Genomic DNA, 22165 nt, shown 5'->3' on the forward strand with positions numbered 1-22165 from the left:
GTATCTTCATTTTCATTCTGTCTATAATCTGTTTCCTGCCATATGGTTGAAGCACCACAGTATGGAATTGTCACACCTTACTTATCATTGTGTACATGGGTGTGCATCTGTCTGCCTTCATGTGTCAGCCTCCAGTGAACAGGGCATGTTTGATGTCAGTGCAGCATCTGAGCTTGACAATGATGGCAGCCTACTGGTACAGTCTGACAGCACATAGCCACTCACACCAGTAGTTACAGTAGAAGCACCCACATCCACTGAAATAGCTGGCTGCACACAGAACCCATTCCTGCCTCTCAATGGGTATGGAAGAAAAGGACTTGCTGGCAGCCCAACATAAGGTGCACTGCTGTCACCTCCTCATGCACTGGTAGTGGGAAATGGTGACACCACAAAGAAAAAAGAACACAGGCAAGATCAGCATACCAGTGGATATAGGTGCCATGTTTTCTGCTCAGTGTTTGAACTAGGTGTTACACTAGGCACAAGTCAGAAGATGTGGAGGCCAGTGACCCAGGCACAGATGGAGGCCACTAATGTCATGGCAGAGATTATTAGCATACGACATGGCATAAGGATAACACTTAAGGCCCTGAAATGCCTGGCTCAGAGGGACAGGAAGCTCACCCACCTGCTCAGGTCGTCAGATGGCCACTTGGCAGCAAATGAAAACTATATGGGATGTCCTAGCTCTAAGTGCCAGGGACAATACCATACCTATGGCTGTTACTACTCTATCTCCACTATGGATATGTTCTCCACGACATGTATCTCAAAGTCAAGTAGTACCACTTTCTTGATGCCGCCAACTGGTGGTCGGCCTTATGTGGCATAACAGGGCCACCCTCAAAGATGACGTCTATGTGTTGGTCATCAACACTGCATGGCCAGACAATCTCTACCAGACAGTTCCACATCATCCGGGTACTGATGACAGTGCTATTCCATACAAAGGATGCCTCTATAATCATTCACAGTCTGCAGTAATCCCACCTGTGGACCCACAAGCCATCACATCCGCTATCTGTTGTAACTATGTCCTCCCTGGCACTAGTACTATGCAAGGTCCTACAACATCTGGCTACCTGCCCTTCCTTCAGGAAGCTCCATACTCTCACTGTGCAGTATACCCAGCTCCCCAATCACCCAGCTGTGTAATGCACACTCTTCCACATCTTTAGTTCATCCCCACTTCAGCGTATGTGGCCACAGATGATCCATGTTACTGTGCCCCAATCCACCCTTGCAAATGATGACAACTGTGCCCTGTCCTCACTTCTGTATTATATGGGTTAGGTAATGTCAGATGCACAGTATGGGCAGTCAGTGTACTGCACTGCATTAGCCTGGGTGTAGCGCAGAATGCATCAGCTTTCAGTTTTGTTGCCTTTATTCTGGCTCATACTTGTGAATCAAATGTCACAAAGCATTAAACCTGCCTCAGCCCCAAATGGGGCTCCCCTGCAGCCAGTACCCTCCAATGACTCCTCATTTGCTACCTCTACTGCTACTGGCTCCAGTCTATATGGTCCTCTGACTTTGATTGCCTGCTCTAGGTTTATGCATACCACCATGCTGCGCATCACTGCAAAGACAGTAAATGTTTTGCTGCAGGTCTCTGGAGTGTACATCACAAGGGGAATGCAGACAATGGAACAGGCCTTCAACAATTTGAACACATGGTTTGCAATGTCATAGGTAGGTGAGAGTGCAGAGCTGTACATCATCTCAATCCTGTTCTGTGGGTTACGTATCAGTATCATGAGCCATGACTCCAGGGTATATCTGGCATCACCAATAAGATGCCGCTGTAGGAAATCACCCTCTCACAAACCAATGGTATAGGTCAAATGTACCAGATATGGGAAATGTCAAAACTGCCTAGATGGTGCATAGAAACACTACAGAACGACCCAAAGCATTGCATACCACATGGCAACTGATGGAGTGGAAATCCTTGCAGTTGACATACTGATGTCCATGTGGACCAGGCAGAACCTTGGTACTGATTTTGGAGCATTCTATAATCCATAGGACCTCAGGGAAATCAGCCACATCACAGAATACCCACATAGTGGTGTTTCTCTCCCCTGTGGGAAACACATTTTCCTCCACATGCTGCAGCATGACATCAAGGAACTGCTGTAGTATTCATATGGCAGATGTCTGTGAAACACCTACAAGTATTCCCTTGTGACCATATGAAGGTCCCTGAACTAAGGACGGTCAGTACTCCACATATATTAGTGTCTATACGGACTGGTATGCCACACATCCTGTAGCATTTCATGTAAGGACTGCACATGCCAACAAGCTTCCTTACGGAGTCCCTGTCTTCAAGACAGTGTTCAGCTGTGTCCCTGTTGTGAAGGTGATGCAGGTTAACACAGTCAAGATCCATCTGTGACACAGACAGCCACAAAGCACACCATCAATGACACTAGCTGCAAGAACAGTCCCAGACAAATGCTGTCCATGTGGATGCTACTTCTAATCCATAATGCACATATTTTACTTCACTCTGTTCACGAAGAAATTACAATATACATTCTGCCCAAGTGTCTTGCCATGCTTTTATGTTTCTGAATCACTCTACCATGTTGTTTACCCTCATTTGAATTTGCATTTGTCTCACTTGCATAATGTCACTCATTTCTATGTCACTATATAGTCACTTACATATTACGCTATACACACTATTTTCCCAGGTATAACAACGGTATTACCTACAGATCTGAACTGACCCTGCATTAAGAGTCACCACTCACTGCACTGATTCACATTATGCACTGAATTGTTTCTAAATCTCTGCCGATGACTTTGAAATTGCAGGGAACCCTCTGAAGTTCTGGATTTAATGATTTGAGCTGTATAACACTGCATGATGCCTTAGGGAAAGTTAAAGAAAATTCAATACATTTGTTCATGCTGCAAGTGAGAAAGCCATCAAGATATTTAACACATTTTTATTTCAAACATATGTAAACAGACAAGCAAGTAGTATTAAACTAAATTCCAGGCATTCTATGAGCCAGTGAAGAATTTACCTTATCTGAGACATTTATTTTTCATCAGAAATCAGGGGTCCAGGAGACTACGGATGCTTACCCCTCAGGAAGTTAAAACACTAAGTGCAAGACTGTGAATTTGGTGAACAGTCAGAAACGGAGTAGTCCGTCTCATACGAAACTATGAATTAAGGGGCAGATTACGAGAGAAGCTGATTTCTCAACGAAAAGGCTACTAGTCCATGTTCTGCACGCAAACTGCCAAGTGTGCAACTCTTAAATGTTACAGAAAATATGGAGATATGCATAATTGAGAAGGTGTGTGAAAATAAAGTGAAATCAAAGTGTAGAAACAGTAAACATAATACAAATAAAATCAATAAAGCTGACGTCATGTAGTCAGGCACACAGTCAGTTAACATGTATGGTGTAAAACACAAGTTACAGCCATCAAACGGGGCAATGCAAAGCATAGAATTAAGCTTGAAGTTATGCTGAGGCACCAATTACTTGCCAATGTGTGTTTTAAAGATATGAAAAACTCAGTAACAGAATATCAATACTGTAGAATTTATTGACCAATTAAAGCCAGAAATGTCTATCAGTACAGCCGAAATGTTGAAATGTAATGTGCCTAATGATATCCAGAGTAAGTGTGTGAATGAGAAAAGGTAAGGATTTTGGCCAGAAGGAGGCAGATAAATGGCAGAGCAGTTATGCTTAAATTGGACATTAGTGGAGCGCTTAATGGCTGAATCTGTTGTATTTCCCTGGGCACAAGGTTAAAGCCTCTAAGTCACATATGGATGCTGCTTTAAGTAGTAACCTTACAAGACCAGTTGGTGTTTGTAGAACTCTGAGCATGATTAAAGGTGTTTATTTATTTATTTAAAGTTGTTGACCGGGAGTGTCCGACTGGATGTAGGTCCATTTTCAGCGGAGGCCCGGGGAGAAAAGTTCCACAGTAAAATAAACAGACAGTAGTTACATTGGATTACATAGCAATTAACAATTTAACATAGCAATTACTTACAACATATTTACAGATGAAGAACATAGTACATCAGTAGACAACTAGAATCTTTATCTGTGAAGTACATAACAGACATTAACAAATGTTACAATGAGAAGTTCCTGCTGTATAATAAGTACTAGGCTTATGAGCATCTGAGCTTGCTATAATCAAGGTAGTTAGTGGAGTGGAAAGAAAGGTAGTGGTTGGATGGGATAGATGATATTAGAGTGGGAGTTGCAAGGGCATAGCCAGCATGTTTTTAGGTGCGCTTTTAGTAAAGTTTTGAAGTGGGTGCATGATGGTACGGAGGTAATTGTGGGTGGGAGTGAGTTCCATAATTTGGCTATGGCGCAAGAGAATAGTGCTTCACCAGCAGAGTTATTGGCTTTAGTGATCTGCAAGTGATTTTTGTTGCTGGATCTTAGTGGTCTGGTGGTGCGATAGGGTTGGAGTAGATTCTGGAGGGATGGGACATTTAGTGGATGGTTTACTAGTTTGTGGGCGAGTGAGAGTTGATACCACTGAAGGAGGTGAGGGAGATCAAGCCAGCCCAGTTCAGCAAGTGAGAGACAGTGGTGACTACGGTAGGATGCCCCTGGGGCAAATTTGGCGATTTTGTTGTAGCAGGTCTCTAGCTTGTTTAGATCACATTGCCTTAGGTTGGTATATATTGGAGAGGCATAAAGTAGGGTGGAGATAAGGTGGGAATTTACTATTGAAATCTTTGCTGCTTTGGTGAGAAATTGCTTATTTCTGTATAACGCTCCTAGTTTTTTGTGGACTTTTTTTATGGTCATGGATATGTGAATGTCAAATTTTAGTTTATTGTCTATTTCCACTCCTAGCAATTTGGTGTGTTCAATTGGGTATATAGTGGTGTTGTCTTTTGCTGTGATGTTAAAGTGAGAGTTGTTTTGAGTATGTTTGGTGGGTTGGAAGATGAGTAGTTTAGTTTTGTTTGGGTTGAGTATTAATTGGGCATCGGATAACCATGTTTCAACAGAGGAAAAGACTTCCTGTGTGACTCTTTGCAGTTTTGGTAGGGACTGGGCTGAGCAGATGATGGTTGAGTCATCTGCGTATTGTATGAGTGTGCCATGTTTGGTGGCAGAGGCTAGATTATTGGTATAAACAGAGAAGAGTAGTGGTCCAACGATGGATCCTTGGGGAACCCCTATGGAGACAGGTAGTTGGGGAGATATGTCATTCTGCCATACAATGGATTGTTGGCGGTCAAACAGGTAACTCTGAAACCAGTTGGTGACTGACTGTGAGAAGGATAGGTTATTGAGGACAGAGATAAGTTGTTTGTGTGAGACCATGTCAAATGCTTTAGATAGGTCTAGGAAAGTAGCAGAGGAGAGATAGCCATTGTTTTTATGCTGAAGGATAGTGTTAGTAAAGGAGAGTAAGGCAGTGGTGGTGCTAAGGTTTGGTCGGAAACCATGCTGAGTACTGGAAAGGAGGTTGTTAGTAAGGAGGTAGTCTGAGACCTGAGAGTGTATGCATCTCTCTAGTATTTTGGAGAGTGGAGAGAGAATAGCTATGGGGCGGTAACTGGTTAGTTCTGCGGAGGGTCCGCCTTTGTGGAGGAGAATTATATGTGATACTTTCCACAGTGTGGGAACGTAACTTTCTGACAGAGATCGGTTAATCAAGATGAATACTGGGTAGGCCAGAGCATCAGCTGCGATTTGTAGGTATTCACTTAGGAGGTTGTCTGCTGCTAATTTGGTGGGTTTAAGTTTAGTTAAGAGTTTTTTTATGTTGGAGGTAGGTACAGGAGAAAAAGAGAAGGCAGTGGGGAGATTACTAGTTGAAGGTGTGGGTTGAAGGGGAGGGGGGGGGTGTTGTTTGGCTAGTGATAATATGGTTTTGGGTGAAGTGTGTGTTAAATGAGGTAGCAATATTTTCTGAGGAGTGAGGGATGTTAGGAGGAGGGGTACTGACTTTACCTGGGTGGAGGATGGAGTTTATGGAGGACCAGAATTGTTTGGGGCTGTGCTGTGAGGAGTCTAGGGCAGACTGGTAGTATTGGAATTTGTCCTGTTTTATTAGCTTTTTGACTCTATTGCATAGTTCTAGGAATTTCTGTCTAGCTGAGGGGGTTTTGGTTTTGCGCCAGTGCTCCCAGGCTTTATCCCCGTTTTTCATTTCTGACTTAGTGGTTTTCTGTAGCCATGGGGAGGGTTGTGCTTTAGTTCTGGAAAATCTTATGGGGGCATGGTAATTAAGGATGTTCAGGAAGGTAGTATTAAAAAAATTCAACTGCGTCATCTAGACTGAGGTACTTTAGAGGATGCCAGTTACATTCTTTAAGGGATGAGATGAATGTGAGTGGGTTAAAGTTTAGTTTTTTACGTATTTGACGGCAGATGACAGGTTTAGCTTGGTATAGGTATTTTTTGAGTAGGAATGTTGGGGAGTGAACACTGAGGCTATCTGAAAAGCAGCCTGTTATATATGACTGGGGGCTCTTACTGACTAGTATCCAATCCAGGGTAGTGTGCTTGCTGGAGTTTTTATTTATCCTGGTTGGTGACTGGACTAGGGTGAAGCCATGAAGGTTGTACATGATGGGTTGGATTGTTGCCAGAACAGGATTGCCAGTCAATACTGAAGTCACCTAAGATGATAGTTTCTTGGGGGAGATGGTGGGTAGGTTTTCTAGTGGAGGGATGTTTTGGCCAGGTGGGAAGTAGCATCCAATTATGTTGATGGTTTTGTTTTGGTTAATTTTGAGGTTAGTATATATTATTTCTTCATTGCCTATTTGTGGAGCTGATGATTTTAAGATCTGGATGTTTAGATGCTGTTTAAATATTATAGCTACACCACCTCCTTTTTTGTTTAGCCAGTCTACTCTTAGTATGCCGTAACCTGTAGGGAGTATTTGCTCACTGGTAATGTGAGGTTTTAGCCAGGTTTCTGTCAGGATGACTATATCTGGGGAGTACAATTCTATGGTGGCATGGAGTTCATGGACTTTGTTGGATATACTTCTAATATTTAGGCTTAGTAGAAGGAAGTCACTTGGCTTTCTATTGGCTGTAATATGGGAGATGTTGTGGTTTTTAGTCTGATTATGAGGATTGGGGTTGGAGATGGTAGGGCCAGGGTTGGGGTGGATGTCTCCACTTAGGGCTAGCTTTGATATGCATGAGATTATTAGTTTTCTCAGTTTTTGAATGTGTTGGTTTATAAGGGAAACGTTATGATTGTGCTCTGTGGGTAATAGGTATGGTGGGAGGGTTACTATGTTAAGTTGTAGGGATGCTTTATGTTTGAGTAATATAGTTGGTAGAATATGTGGGGGGTGCATAGGGATGGTTCTTGAGCTGGTGGGAGGGGAGCTGAGTGTGGGTGAGATATGAGTGGTGTGAGTAGTAGTAGTACAGTGGTAGTGGTTGAGTGGGGGAATGATGGAGCTTTGGTAGGATGTAAGATATGCAAGGAGAGTGCAGGCAATGAGCATAGGAAAGGTATGCTTGTACATGTCAGTTGAGGAGGTGTGATAGTAATGGGAAGATGGAGGAGGTAGTGTTGGGTTAGCTCTGTGGTTGGCTATTGGAAAGATGGGAGGGGTTTGAGTGCAATAAAGGTGGGACCACTGGGGGTGGGAGGGAATAGGGGGCAGGGTGGGGAGCGAAGCGGGTAGACACCCTGTTAGTTGCTTGTATGAGGGGGCTGGAAACAATCACAAAGCAAAGACAAGTATGTGTTAAGAAACAATCACAATTGACCAAGGACTGCTCTGAAACTGTAAGTCATTTCTTAATTTCTCAGGTGGAAAAACAGGATAACCTTGTATCAGTAGGCTACTGTGGTCATAGTTTAAATTAACAAACACACAGTATTGATCAGTTATGGATACTATTTGCTAACAGAAGGGAATAAGAGAAAGTGGAAGGTGTGTGTGTGGTGGGTGGGGGTGGGGGGCTGCTTACAAGCCAAAGCAGAGTGCTCTCCAGGGGAAAATGAATATTGGCTCAAACAGGTAGACACATACTCAAAGTTAACTGTAGCTGTTTGCAGACAGTTCAGACCCGGACTGTGCTTTTCTTACAAGAATGTTAAAGGTGGTACCGCAGTTGAATACTTAAGAGTGGTGTTAGGTTGGAGAGACACTGTGCCTTCATGGGGCCTGTAGCAGACTGGATTGTAGTTTTTATCTTCTTCAAATGAAAAAATGAAGGCATTTATGCAAGTCTGAATAATAAAAATGCAGTCTGTGACCAAAATAGCCATTAACAGGTAATGTGAAGAAGCAGTCTGAATAGCAGAGGTGTGACAATGTGCAAGAAGCCACACAGCACATATTCAAGGTTCTAAGGTGAATCATCAGACTAACCATCGAATGGCACATCATCAAAAGCCAATTGTTGAAATGTCCATCCATGGAATGAGCTGTTCATTGAACCTGTAAAACGGGGGAAGTAACTTATTGGCCAACACTTCCTCATCTCACTTTTCCCCACTGTAGTACAACCTCGGAGTTGCTACATATGGTTAGGGGACGAAGCTGCCCACATGGATAGGTTTGAAATACTGACATTTGTAAGAAGGGGAAGTGTTGGCCAACTAGTTACTTTCCCCGTCTCACAGGTTCAATGAAGTGCTCATTCGATGATTGAATTTTGACGATATGCTACTCAATGGTTAGTCCAATCTGTTTGTAATGCAAAAACTCAAAGAAAAATGTGTGCAGTCAGATGTTTACTTCAAAACAGTCTAAGGTAATGAATAAAAGTAGAAAAAATGTGGTTGCAATCACTACTTCATTGCAAGTCCAGAAGAACACTGTACAGCATGCTGAATCAGTAGTAAGGAATACCAGTGACATTTTCAGAAGTTAGGCTGACTTGTTTGAGGGACTATGAGGCCCACAATCAGTAAAATAAAAAGGTGTCACTAGAAGTTGCTCCTTGGAATCATTGTCCATGCAGAGCACCCACTGTACTTAGGGATAAAACTGAGTAATAACTGAATTATAGTGAGTTTCTATGTGAAACAATAAAACAGATAAAGCCTACTGTGACGATCAATTATATGACGACTGCAGTTAAACTAGAGAAAGTTTGAATTTGTATTGTTCCACAACATCCAAACAACATACAAATACTCCTTGAAAAGTTCATCTAAAAGACTGCAAGTCAGATTTTAAAATGTTATGGGTGGTGACAAATTTGATAATTGCAGCAAAGCTTCAGGAATCGAAAGCTGCTACAAAGCATGATCTGGGGATGCAACGTCTTATTGATGCTATAAAACAAGTACATTCTCTAGTTAAACCATAGTTTTGATTCAGAGATGAGCTTACAAAGGTTTATGTTTAAAAAATGCCATTATACTCACTCAGGTGACAGGCCAGCAGCTACTAACGTTACACAATCTCAAAGTTTGTCCAAGTTAAAGGAAAGAGTGCAAGACATTATGCATTTGTCTAAAATGTCCATAAGGGCAGATCCTACAAGATTGTGATCTCTGTGGTGTTCACAGATCAAAACCAGAAACAAAATTAATTCCACATGAAATAACTACACTGGCTAAAACTGAACACTAACTTATTTCAATATGGTAACCTTTTTTGATATTGATTACTACTCGAAGTACCCAGAAGTGGCTCAACTTAAGGATATTACAGCTAATGCAGTGAGGAACATGCTAAAATCAATATTTCTCAGACCTGATATACCAGTATAGATTATTTCTTTCAATACAACTCAAGTAATGGGCCAACATTTCTAAACTTTTGCTACAGAAAGCACCACATCTAGTTCATGAAAAAATGAATATACAATTCAAACAAAAAAAAAAAACATATTACAAAAAAAAAAAAAACAATCTCTCTTGCCAGGCAGACTTATCTGTCTTTCCTGGAATAAATATAATGTCATATGCTGTGGGACTACTGCTAACTAAGTGGTTTGATGAGGAAAAGGCTTAGAACAAAGTTTCCTTCATCATTTTCTCTGCTGGTTCCAGAAGGCAGACAAACAGCACTCAAGCCTCTAGAAAAAGGGCAGATAAAAAATATTAGCATTATGTCGAAACAATCAAGAATTCCAACTCCCTAATCATGCTGCCTCAGAATTTTGGATATAATTTTCAAGTTCAGGGCACAGCAGAAGCTCACTATGTCAGCCCTAAGGGGAAGAGATACAGATGCACAAAAGGAATCACATACACTGCTGAAACTTCCAGAACACATTTCAGAATTCTTATCAAATAATCCAGGACAGGACTTGTCTGAATACCTTCTGAGTTCTCCAAGGAGTTTGCATCCTTTGTCTGCTGAACCTCATTTTGAGTCTATGTCAAAGCCTGGAAAGGTGCTACCACAGTTAATTATTACCAAAGGTATCACTCAAATGGGGAAGGACTGCACCAGGGCATTCTAATACGTCCAGATAGAAGGTTAATAAAGAAAACTCAAATTTCAAAACTGTGTAGACTCACAGCTTAGTTCAATGCAACAGTATGTACAAGAATATAGAAGTCTCATGATACACTAGTTCACTCTTACTGCAAATATGCTTTCTGTTTCTGTAGTGTACAATCATAAACAGCTTCATATAGAAGGCACTGCCTTTTTTTTTTTTTTTTTTTTTTAACAAAAGAGGGATGTCACATACTAGGTATGTGAAGAACTGTTGCTTTAATAGTGCTAAGCAATCTGGAATGAAAGTCTTGTGGTGGAAACTTCATGGTGTCCTTATGTCTAATGTCACTCGAATAATTTTCTCTTGCATATTAACATAATGGCCAGAAGATTCTAGAGGGCAATTAAGAAACATGCTTATTTAAGAGACCGTGTACAAAAAGTGGCACTTTCTTTGCAGTTTCTTGAAAATGTGCAAAATATGTGTGTGTGTATATATACACACACATATATCACTGTAAACAACTGTGAACACACTGCTTCACACATTTAAATGCATTGCTCAAAAGTTTAAATATTCTGCTCAAAGGTTTACACTGACTGAATAAGAGAGGATTGTTTTGTGGACAGATTTATGTGTGCAGAAGTGGATTACTTACCACATCCCTAGACCCACCAGTTACTCCAAGTGCTCATCTTCAGGATGGCTGTGAGGTACCATGCAAAAATGATCTTTACAACCAGGACTTAAACCTAGAAATGAGTGGGCAAGTCAAGGCCACACAAAACAAAATTATTTACGCTACCCTTTCAAAATAATCTCCTACATATATTATTCAAACCACTAACTGATGGAGAAAGATATAGCCACCAAAGGCAGATGACCCGAACTGCATGGACAACTGACCATACCAACAGGATATGTCAATCTCGTTTATACTGCTAGATGCGTATGTAACATTAAACTGTTTATGTAATGTCACTTATACAGCCAAATAGGTATATAACAGGGAATAGATTATGTCATCTCATGTATACTGCCAAGTCAGAACATAAGACACAGAAAATATATTACATCATTTATACTGTGAAGTGAGTGTATAACAATAAAGAGGTTATGTCATCTCAATGATACAGCCAAATAGGCATACAGAAGGAACAGGTTATGTCATCTCACTGATATTGCCAAATGAGTGCATAACTGTGAACAAGCAATGTTACGTCATTTATACTGCTAAACCAGTGTATAGTGGTGAACAGGTTATGTCATCTCACTTATACTGCGAATTTACTGCATAACTGTAAACTGGATATGTCATCTTATTTCTACTGTGATGAGTGCAGAACAGTAAATAGGACATCACCTAATGTATACTGTGAAAGTAGTGCATAACACAGAGAAAGTTGCATCACTTCATTTACACTGCCAGATGACTGCATAACAGTAACCAGATTATGGTGTGTTATTTATATTGCCAAATGAGTACAAAGCATTGAACAGGTTGTGGTCATCTCATTTACACTGCCAAGTGAGTACATAACAGTAGACAGACTACCTCACCTCATTTATACTGTCATATGAGTGCGTAACAGAACAGGTTATGTTATCTCACTTATATTGCCAAATGAGGGCATAACAATGAACAGGGCATGTCATCTCATTTATACTGCAAAATGAGTACATAACAGTGAACAGGTTTATATCAGCTCATTTTATGCTACGTAATGAGTACATAACAGTAAACAGGATAGGCCAGCTCATTTTTACTCCCAAATGAGTGCATTCTAGTAAACAAGTTATGTCATCTCACTTATACTGCCAGAACAGTACATTCCAGAAAACAGGATACATCATGTCATTTATACAGTCAAATGAATACTTAATAGTGAAAAGGAAATGTCAGGCATAACAGTAAAAAGGTTATAGTATCTCACACTGCCAAATGAGTACATAACAGGGTACATGTTATGTCATCTTGTTTACACTGTCAAATAAGCACATAACAGTAAACAGGATACATCATATCATTTACACTGTGAAATGAGTAAGTGACAGTAAACAGCAGACATAATTTCATTTATAATACCAAATGAGTGCATAACAGGGAACTGAATATGTCACAATTTTCATACTGCCAAATGAGTACATAACAGTGAACAGGTTACGTCATCTCATTTTCAGTGCCAAATGATTTAGTAAACAGGTTGTCATCTCTTTTATACTACCAAACTACTACAGATCATCATGTTTTTCTGTTATGAGCAGCAGTCTCAGTTTGCAAGATTTTGTTTTAAAGACTGCAAAATATACTGCCTGAATGGTATACTAAAGGTAGATTATGCCTAACCTGAGTTTAATGGAAAGTTGGGAGGAAAGGTTCCAGAACACTAGTAATAGTTCTTGTCCTGGAAGTACAGCACAAAGGTTAATCACTTCCAGGTTTCATCCCAACATAAGCCAGTTAAATAGCAGGTGAGCTAATCTGCAAGGCTAGGGGGAGGGGGACAGAATAAACCTGCATGTGCCCTGGTAGCTTCTTCACTGAAAACTGTAGTAACAAAGAATCTCCTGAAGTCCTATCACAGGCTGTACACACTGCTGCCTTACTTCAAAACATCCCAGATGTATGCTTATGAACTCTTTATAATCCACTCTGCTGACACAGAGGGATAAAGCCCTGACTAAGGCAACCAGCATTCAGTTAGCATCTTGGACAGCTGATAAAGGTGACTGGGTAGAGAGAATAATAAGGCTCTACCTACTCATCTCTCTATGGGGAGTTGGGGGTAACATGCTGGAAGAATTATTGATGGGAGTGGGTAAGAATATCAATGTATACGAGTCAGGAGTGGTGTGGGCTCGGAGACCCTGAGCCTCAAGTGAAGCAGCTCATCCCCAAGCTCTAGCACTGACAAATACTGAATTATTAAGAAAATGGGAACTCTTTACAGTCAGGGTGGGACAGAACTGTTGACACTGGTCGACTGTGGCTATCTAGGAGAAAAATCACAGCCAAAAAAATTACAAAATGTACATAGCAATAACACAACTCCGAACATACAGTTTTATGTATTGTCTGTCTCCATAATAATCCTTAAAATGGCTTCCCTATGCTGAAGGTAAAGTCATGATAAACATTCATAAGAGCAGACATACCAATAAATTATGTAACACCACCTTCCCCCTGATTTTGCTATGCGCTTAAAAGGTTTCTTCTAAGGAATGACTTTGGGGCACTAAAACTTCTCGATGGCTGGAACAGCCTTTAAGATTTCACAGTTCTGCCTAGGACAGACGCACAGAAGTGCCAATTTCCAGATACACATGGACGAGGTGTCAGACCACTTCATATGTAACAAACCAGAATAATACTCTGATCTTCATTTCTATTCTTTTTTTTGTTCCTTAAAAGGTCAGACAACTTGTTTAATCTGGCACTATTGCAGCTGCATTATCTATTAAGGCATCTATTAAGGCATTTCTTGCAGAAAGTTAAATTTAACTTGCTTTGGAGGAAAATGTCTAATTTGTAGTGTAAAACAGTATCCGTCTCTGACAGTAAGTTGTGGAGTAAGCTAGAATTTCTAAAACCCCGAGTTAGTTATAAGTGTTTGTAACAAGATTACTGTAACAGGATAGTATCTGCTTTAAACATCCTCAGGAAATGAGAACTAGACAAAGAAAAACTTTAAATTCCACTTCTTCAGGCATACTGGTACAAGTTTAAAAATAACTGGCATGTAACTTTATTCAAAACAGTTGACTAGAGTTTAGCGAGTCCAACCAAAGTAGGGAACATACTGGATGATTCGGTAACTGGAATGAAAATGCCTGACGCAATAAAAACTTTTAAAGAGCAATGAAACTTCGCTGTGCATCACAAATTAAGAAAGTGCTTTGCAATTCTTTTAAAAGTGTTGACAGTGATTAATTCAGTGGTCAGTGTAACAATCTGCAAAGAGTCTTGCTGATATCAACTCGCATGCTTTATTCAGCAGAGGTGATTCTCAGACTCTGCCCGTATACTGGTTGAAAAAACACAACCTGTGAACTATTCCAGTGTCACTTATAAAAAAGGGGTTTGTTTTAGCACAATTCAATCATTAAAAAAATAAACCTCTTCAGCCAGTTGCAGGTATAACCACAGACATACTTATACAATGTGTTCATTAAAGGCTTCAGCCGCACAATGGTATTGTGAAGCAGACCAGCTGCAGGCATGATAAAATGCATTAAAGGACAACCACACCCAAAACACTGAATTATAAAGTTTTTAGCATATTGTGATCTCTTCTGCAATTCTAATATACCTGTATTACTAAGTGATTCATAATATCTTCTAATTTTGTATGCCACAGATGTCTGCCAGTACTCTTTGGAAAGATCAGCAATCCCTGACTGCATATTTCTTCATCATCACTTAATGCTGCACTTTCTTCAAACATTGACAATATATAATGATCAACCCACAACACCCTTTTACTAGATATCAATTTTTTTTTTGCTGATGAATCTGTTAGTGAAGTCACATGCAATATTTTCACTACCAGTTAGTACTTAAGCATCCCTGCCATGCTGGCTTGACTTCATTTTACAGCCTAGGATTTTGCCTTCCTGATATAATTTTATGAAGACAAAGTGCACTGTGAAGGTAAAATGATTACTGTGGCATCTCCGCAGTACTTTAGAATAAGAGTACTATAATATCCTACTTCTCTGACTATCTCTGGCAACAGAAGTGGTTGTTTTGCAACAATGTCCTCAGATGCTCCCCAATAGCCTTCTTTTACTTAACATTCTATGGTAAATTAGAAGGTTAAACTTGAAAATGTATCTCCGTGATCTGTCTCAGAATTTTGGTTACAATATATTTTGTTATAACGTATTGGTAAAACAAACTCAAGGCTCAAAGAGCCATCAGGATATTTGAATCCTAAAAAAATATCCAAGCTCAAAAAACAAAAAGCTATGTATTTACTGTAGCATTATATCTTCAAGAGCCACATCTGTCCACTTCAAACTCAGGACTGGTTAGACACAGTTAGTAGACACTCAGCACCTTTAGTACTCTTCCAAGCTCTAAAACTCTTGCCCCATCTCCCATAACACAACCCAGATTCTTCTCTTCAGATCAGTGACTGAAGAGTTGTTGAAACTCTCTAGGATGCAGCTGGTGCCCAGCTGTATGTGCTTTAGATTTACATGCTAAGGTCTTGTACTTGTATAGGAAAACAGAGAACAGTCCAATAGCCACCTGAACGGGGTGACCTATGAAACTTTTTTCCCCAATTTGTTTGAACTAAAAGAAAGAAGTACCCAATCCTCTTTTCTTACCTTATCTGTTCTCTCTAGATAGAAGACATGGCTGATAAAGCAGAAAATACTCTCCTCTTACTGTAATACTGAGGAAAGAAAACTTGGAGACTGGTTGTTTGAACAAGATTATTCTCTGCCGCTGGCTCCATGGTGCACATCCTTGATTTTCAGGTTTTCTTCTTGCTTTTCTGGACTTAGTCCAAGTGGCATCAGAGGGTAACAAAACTTTCAAAACCTACTTGTTTCCTCTTTCTTGTAAGATATGGGTCCCTCATTTTTCAGATATGTTAAAGTTTGCATACAAATGTTCCACTCCCCTGAGGAGGAACCTTGTGCCCACACTTTGAGCATTTTTGGAAACGTTAAGTCTTATCCACAACCAAATATACAAACAAGTATCAGCAACAAACAAATTAATCAACCATTAACGGTTAAAACGCCTACAAAGCCAAAACAAAATGCAAGATTAGTCTGGCTAATGTAAATTTCCTACCAAGTACAACATGGTAAATAAAGCATGGAAGACTAGCTCAAAACAATCAACTAACTACATCACTAGCTGATCGTTACAAAATGGAACAAATGTCTGGCCTGTAAGTCAAGTAATTTGACTTAAAACTGCTGTTGTTTTAATGAGAAAATGCACAAAATCCTGTGAAACAATCCTCAAAATGCCTCTCACGTCTGTACTCCAATGCAGCAAATAAGATCAGGAGAGAATGGGAAGTGTGGTATATTGTGGAAGACAGAGAAGGAGTTCTAGGGCCTGAGAGAGTCTTAAAGGTATCAAGTGACTGCTATCAGAAGCCAACAAATCCTGAGGTTGAAGTGGATGGACTGGATCATCTAACAGCTCTATTTTCAAACCAAGTATCCAACTTAATCTTGAAAATGGACACTGCTCTGCAACTTTGGCTCACTGAAAGTGGAAGTGAATTCCCAGCCACAGCTACTCTATGAGTAAAGGAGCCATTTTTTCAGATCTGTTTAAGCTGTTTACTTGCACCAATACATTACAATTACTTGTGGCCATACTACGGTTGTCAAATGCCACATCCACTGGCAATGTTAACACAAAATAAGATCACCCCTAGTGATATGACTACTGAAGAGAGTATAGTTAGTTCCAAGACTCAGTTTTCTAAATGAGGTATAAAGTTATGCTATAAAGTTATCCATCTGTGACTAATAAAATGCACACGACTGATTGCTGTTACGTTCTGGGTTTTAAAACTTTACTAACCTTCTATCTAGGATCACAGACCTTCTTAATTTATTTGAAGCAGCTGATCTCTCTGCCTATATGTCACAGATGCTGTGAAAAATATCAGAAGGAAATAAAGTTGTTTTATAAAGTAAAAAAAAATCAAAGTAGTATGCAAAGAAACTACAGAAAGAGCTCCAGAGTGAAACTAAAATTGAAACTGTTCTCTTTGTATGTGATGCTTATGGGGCAGTACTAAAGGAAAGCAGAAGCACTTTGTAATGACAAAAATGGACTGATGTTGAAAACACCAAGCACACAACACCAGTCACCAATACCAAAGGAAAAAAAAAACAAAGAATGGCATGCCACTAACCATGCTTTTTTGTAAAAATAAAATAAAAAAATAAAAAGAAGCATTTAACACCTCTGTCGGAGCAAAACATTAAACGTGTACTAACCTACAGGCTTTTCAACCAGGGATAACAAATGTCCCCTTACACCCAAGATTTGGTATCCTTAAATTTAGAATTGTAGCAATTTTCAAAGTTATTGGGCAACAATTTTTTTTCTACAGTATAACGCCAAATGAAGAAAGTACTTTCAAGTTATGGCATTACAAGAAAAACCTTGATGTTTGGGTGGAATTGTCCTTTAACAGTAGAAAGCATACCTCAGAGAAACAATCCATTGTCTGGATGCTGCCTTGTACTAGTTTAACAAAGTCTGGATATTTTGTTGTCTTAGGGCTGTTGACAACTTAACGTTGATCAGAAGAGGGAGACAGCAATTCAGTTTAGGTCACAGCTAACTCAAGGAGTTACAGCTATGAAACTCTCAAAACAAAATGTATAACCTTTTAACTTCAGGATAATCACCAAACTTTCTTTTACTAACATTTCAAATAAACAGCTTTGATTTGGTACACTTCAGGAGGGACAGAATTTCCTTTTACCCTATTATCATTATATGAGTGCACTTTTCAAAGGCTGGTAGAATGAAGGATACATGGCAAAGTTGCCTTCCTGTTTTTGAGAAACCTATTATTAAAACATACATTTTAAACAGTCACACTAGCGGTCTCATGTTTCAATGCACACTAAACATACACAAATGCATGTCAGCAAATTCACCCTCTTCCATGACCTCTGTTAAAATAATTATAAATAAACTAGTTAAAATTAAAACATAAAACTTGAAAGCAGACAAAATACAAAAAGGAAGATAAGGAATGCATTTGTTAACTGAGTAACAAATATTACCGACTCTTGTTTTTCCTAGAACAGAAAGTGACAGGAGACTGCTGCTGCTGCACCATGACATACACAGTAAGATATTCTCTAATAGCATGAGCCTTACAGTAATTACTGGTAAAGGTGGTGATGGCAAACACAATAAACAAAGTAGCATAAAGGGTCATACTTTAGTAGTGCCCTGAGCCAGTGCCATCTGTAGACTTGCACAATGGTGTCTACATGGCACTGTGCATTCCAGTGCAAAACAGCAGATGCAGCAATGAGCCACCCTGCTCATAACATAAGGCCACAAATGTCACACACGTAGTGTTTCTAAGATCTGAGTGCAATTAAAACCAATCCCAGTACAGAGCACCTCTTATCATCTACTTGTCATTTAGCAGCAGTTAAGAATTCTGGTTGTTAACTAAGTACATTCGAAATAAAAATGCAGCCAGAACAGCCCATACCCAACAACCAGTCAGAGATGCTCACCAATTTTCATAGTCTCTGTGCAAAAAAAGCATAAAATGTTAGGAGCAGCTCACTGGTGAGGAGACACCAGGTAGCATGCTGTACGTCTTATCATATGCACATATACAAAACAAACTCATAACTCGTTATACTAAATATATGCGAAGGCCATAAAGAAAGCCAGTCCAGTGCTCAAACTTGCTACCCTGGTTAATGGACATACTTTATCCCAGGTGGCAACAGACACAAATGCCTGCAGCTGAAACACCATCCACTTATTTTGTATCTGGATTATCAAGCCTCTAACCAGAACCACCTCCCCAGCATTAAAACTTGAACTTTTAAAACTCTATCTCACATCCAGCAATAACTGGTTGCCACTGTGATTAGTAAGTAAAGAAAATGCAGTACATAACCCTCTTCTGGGTTTATATTGTGGATCCTGTAAAGAAATGACTAGTACTTTGCTGTGGAATTTGAGTGGATTTCATTATATTCTTGTAGCTCACAGGGGTTGGGATTCGGGATGGTTTCATCTCGGGTTGGTTATCAGCCCTGGGCCGTATTTGTGGCTTAAGCTTTAGTTTGTATATTGAAGGTACTCTTGCAGGCTTCTTGAGACCTTTCTTGTTCCTCAAGACTACTACTTGGGTTTCTGAGGTCTCAAATGATTCGTTAAAAGGAGTACCCGAAGATGATTCATCAGATGACTCACTAAATACACCTTCCCCATCTTCTGGTTCTAGAGAAATTGCTCCAGGTACAGTAGTTTTATCTTCACTTCTGCTATTTTCCACAATGTGAGGTTTTTTGGGACTTGTATCTAGGGATCCAGCACTTTCTGAAACCTCTTGAAAATCATGATATGTAGAATAATAATTGCTTTCATCAGAAGAACTTGATAATATGGTTCTCCTAACACAAGGTGCATTTTTATGATCCAGTTCACTTTCACTGAGGTTAATCTGTATGCAGCCTTCCTGAATCTCATTTAGGACTACATTACTGTCCACAGTAACAAAACCTTGGAAAGAAGATACCACAGACCTTTTAGGGTCCTCTTTATGCCTTTCCCAGATGTCTTGGTGAAGACCTGACTTTGTAAAGACAGACAATGAGGAAGTAGATGAACTAGAAGAACAGTAAGCAGAATCCATTGGGGTCTGATCCACTGGATGAGCTTCTTGATTCTGACAGCAGTCAAATGAATCTATAGCTTCATCCTGATGAAGCATTTTAATTTTTCTAGTGTTAGCCAAAAACTCCTCCTCAAAGCTCCTGTACAATTCCTGTTCCTTGTCTGCATCCAAACTCAGAGGTCTTGGGAGAGTCCTGTCAACATCAATATTAGATATGATTACATCATCCTGATGAGAGTCAGGGACATTGCTGAAAAGTGCTCTGCTTACAGATGCATCTTTAGTACAAAGGTCTGCTTCCCAGTTCAAAGAATGGTGGTTTAGCCTACCTCCTAATGGCAGAGATGTTTGGTGTCTGGAGGGGGCAGTTTTGATTTCACTTGATGGCTGTCCTGAAGACGCTAATGTTCTATTTACTGCTGCTGGAATCCTGCTACTGGACTCTCTCTTTGCAAACTGAGGGTAGTTTTGGCTAACCTGGGCTGGAGAATTTTCTCTGGATCTTAGCTTTGAAGAGTCTCTACTACTTTCCTTTCCAGTGATACAAGACTGTGAACGATGGCTATCACGACCTCTACTGTTCACCAACAAAGCATCACCAGCTGTGGATCGTCCTTTTTTCTGACCTATTTTCTGGGGAGTGGCTGACCCACTGGGCTCTCTGTTAGCAGGAACTCCTCCCTGGTTACCAACTTGAGCAGGTCTCACTTGCTGTTTAACTTCAACCTTTGTAACAGGTCTTGGGAATGAACCATCTCTAGACAGACTTCTAGTCTGTGTCTTTCTTGGGCTTGGGCTTGGAGTTTGATCACTCTTGTCAATCTTATGTTTCCCATCCTTCCGACTGATGAGCAGGACGACTTCACCACTGGGCTTCTTAAATGGAGTCCGTGACTGTCTCTCCTTTTCACTTTTAAAGGATGCTACTGAGGAATCACTGCCCCCAGAGTGTCGTCGAGTTCTTGAAGGTGTCTGGTCTCTAGCACTGAGCTTCTTAACTGGAGTCCGTGACGGTCTCTCCTTTTCACTTTTAAAGGATGCTACTGAGGAATCACTGCCCCCAGAAAGTCGTCGAGCTCTAGAAGGTGTCTTCTCTCTAGCTCTAAAATAGAAAATCTGTCATTAGTGGAATAATGTACTAACCACAGAGTAAAAGTTTCAATAATATACATTTCTGTAAGCAAGGTATGACATAAAGGCCTGAAGAAAAGTCCTGTAAAATGAACAGTGGTTTACAAATGAAGTTTTGCCATCTCAGCAACCAGCAAATATTCATGTGCAGATATTCAGCAGTATGTTGATAAAGAGAATGCATCCCAAAGGAGGAACAACTCATTAAGGCTGAAGACAATGAGTGCCGGCATACTGTAGGAGAAAGACCTGAGCCTCCATGATAGTTGGGGCAGTCACAGTACTAGTTCTGCAACTGCACACTGATAGAGAAATTTAACTCTTATTAACACAATGGTAGAAATGTTTTTAAAATACCTCTCTCAACTGAACATAGGCAAGGCAGCAGCATCCAGATACAGAGAGCCTAAGGGATAGTACACTCGCTGAGTGAAATTAAGTGAAACTGATTTGGCAGAAATCTAAATAATATGAAACCAAAAGCCACTTTTACAGACTTTTAGATGAATAAGCATACCCTGTTGAAAGGGTATGCTTAGCTAATGCACTGTAATCATACCCTTTCCTGGCACAGTAGATGTGATCCCTTAGCCTTTCCTTAAGGTGACGATTGGTCTTCATGACATAAAACTTAAAACATGTAATGCAATGTGCCACATATACAACATTTTTTTGTGCTGCAATCGGCCCTAACCCTTAATTGCCATAAATGGCTGCTGTCAGGATGTCTAAAAAAAATCTCAATTCATCCACAAATTCACAAAAGTTGCAAGCCCCATACCTATGTGTGCCTGCTGGGGAAAGGGTATGATTATAGTGTTTTAGCTAAGCATACCCTTTCAACAGGGGATTAACATTCATTTGTATTTCAAGTCTTACATGTTCAAACTCAGGATAGATAGTAGGACGGGGGGATCTTGTAAGTACAACAGAAAAAGCAGAACGTCAGTGGATTTTAAGGTTGGGGCACATCAGGGACTTAGGTTGAATAACTCTGTCCCCCATAAGCCAGTTTTGAAGTGTAGAAAAATAAAATAAAGGTGCCCATGGCTATTATTTTATCTCGTCTTTTGCTTTTATGTGTATTTTATTATTTTAACCTTCTCTTCATGAAAAGTGTACTCTACCTTTAATTCCTGTAGGATGATGAATTCAAACTTTTTCGAGGGCTTTTTTGAATACTGTGATTAGTAGGATGAATTTGTTCGTTATATATAACGACTGGGATTTGTTGTCTTAGTTATAGGTCTGATGAAGTAA

At 40.0% G+C, this 22165-nt stretch overlaps 1 protein-coding gene across 1 annotated transcript in view; it reads right to left on the minus strand.

Moving 5' to 3' along the window:
• Window positions 1-12097: 12097 nt before the first annotated feature.
• The window catches only part of LOC122800241 (GAS2-like protein 2A), an 862925-nt gene continuing 852857 nt past the window's right edge, over window positions 12098-22165 (minus strand). Inside the window, exon 6 of the mRNA XM_044069733.1 lies at window positions 12098-20876. Coding sequence (XP_043925668.1) covers window positions 19064-20876 — 1813 coding nt within the window. The 3' untranslated portion in view covers window positions 12098-19063. The remainder of the gene's footprint in view (window positions 20877-22165) is intronic.

Source organism: Protopterus annectens, chromosome 4.part0 (genome assembly GCF_019279795.1).
Source record: "Protopterus annectens isolate FY-2018-M chromosome 4.part0, PAN1.0, whole genome shotgun sequence".
NCBI classification, from domain to species: Eukaryota; Metazoa; Chordata; order Ceratodontiformes; family Protopteridae; genus Protopterus; species Protopterus annectens.